At 50.5% G+C, this 1,270-nt stretch overlaps 1 protein-coding gene across 1 annotated transcript in view; it reads right to left on the bottom strand.

Annotated features, from left to right (window-relative positions):
* PKNOX2 (PBX/knotted 1 homeobox 2) overlaps positions 1 to 1,270 on the bottom strand; it is a 44,576-nt gene that overhangs the window by 27,161 nt on the left and 16,145 nt on the right. Inside the window, exon 4 of the mRNA XM_029962055.1 lies at positions 53 to 161. Within this exon, the coding sequence (XP_029817915.1) occupies positions 53 to 136 (84 nt within the window). The 5' untranslated portion in view covers positions 137 to 161. The remainder of the gene's footprint in view (positions 1 to 52; positions 162 to 1,270) is intronic.

Below are 1,270 nucleotides of genomic sequence, written 5' to 3'. Positions count from 1 at the left end.
CTGGGGGTCCCCAGGGGTCTGGAGGAGCCCGTGGGTGCTGCAGGACACTCACCTGTGGGGTGTCTTGGTAGGGAGGAGGAGGCACTGTCTGGGTGGCCATCATCGTCAGAGCCGGTGCTGGGGAGACATGGTGCATCCTGGGTGGGACTCACATCGAGAACCTGTGGGCAGGAGAGCAGCTGCTGCATTAAGAGGGATCTCTTCCCCCCCCCAAAACAAAAAATCACATAAAGGGAGAGAAAAAAGAAGACAGCAAGGAGAGGTGACGTTCCTCACCCCAGCACAGCCCTGCCCCACGTGGCCCCCGGGAGGCAGCCAAGGTGACTTGCTGACCCTCATCGTGCTTTGGTGATTATTTGAGATTTGGGATTTTGCATAAGGAATGCATCAGGGCCAAAGCACAGCAGGGAGATCTCCCCTGGATAGCAGCCAGGCAAAGGAGGAGATGATGACTGCCATTGGTGAACCTCAATACATTTCCCCCGGTGAGCTCTGCTGCACCCGGGGCGTCTTCTTTCCACCCTTCATGCCTGACCACAGGGCCTAAATAGGGATTTCCATCCCCTTTCCAGTTATTCCCCCTTTTTGGAAGTCAGAAGACAAATCATAAATGCAAAACTTGCCCATTTTCTGAAATCAGACACTAAATCCCCCCCAAAATTATGTCTCTTTGCCTTTGGCCACCACAGAGTCACATCCTCAAGCACTGCCTGCTCACTCCAGAAGGGACATTTTGTGTCTGATGTGGAGTTGATTCCCATGTTGTGCTGTCCAGCCCAGTTGACTCCTCTGCTGAGGTGACTAACTGCACAGAAATGTGGAAACTCTTGCCTGCTTTGAACCAGGAAGCAAACCTGGATTTTGATCCCATAAACCGAGGAGGCAATCCTCATGCCGCCCTCAACCTCTCTGGAAGTTGCTGCTTTCTATAAATGCAGAGTTATCTGGGGGGAAAACAGATTTTTTTTTTTTTTTTGCATCTTCATGTCCAAAGGAGATGGGGAAAAAAAGAAGGGCACCAGGAAGAGACAAATTTGTAGAGGAGCATTTGGCTGGGAGAAGTCCCCAAGGATAAACCTGGTGGCAGATGTGACCCAAAAGCAACTCTTGGCCCCAGAAAACCTCCTCTCCCATTATTGCATTGCAACTGTGTGGCTGTTTTAGAAGAAAAGCCAATAATTTAGCTTAAATCCTTAAAAAAAAAAAAAACCTGTCCTGTCCCCTCTGCAGCTCTGAGCTCTGTCTTGGGCCAACTCACAAAACCACCCAG

This window comes from Manacus vitellinus, unplaced genomic scaffold (assembly GCF_001715985.3).
Source record: "Manacus vitellinus isolate BGI_N305 unplaced genomic scaffold, ASM171598v3 scaffold_41_pilon, whole genome shotgun sequence".
Taxonomy (NCBI): domain Eukaryota; kingdom Metazoa; phylum Chordata; class Aves; order Passeriformes; family Pipridae; genus Manacus; species Manacus vitellinus.
Note: the sequence above shows the minus strand (reverse complement) of the source record. Positions and strands in the feature narration are given on the sequence as shown.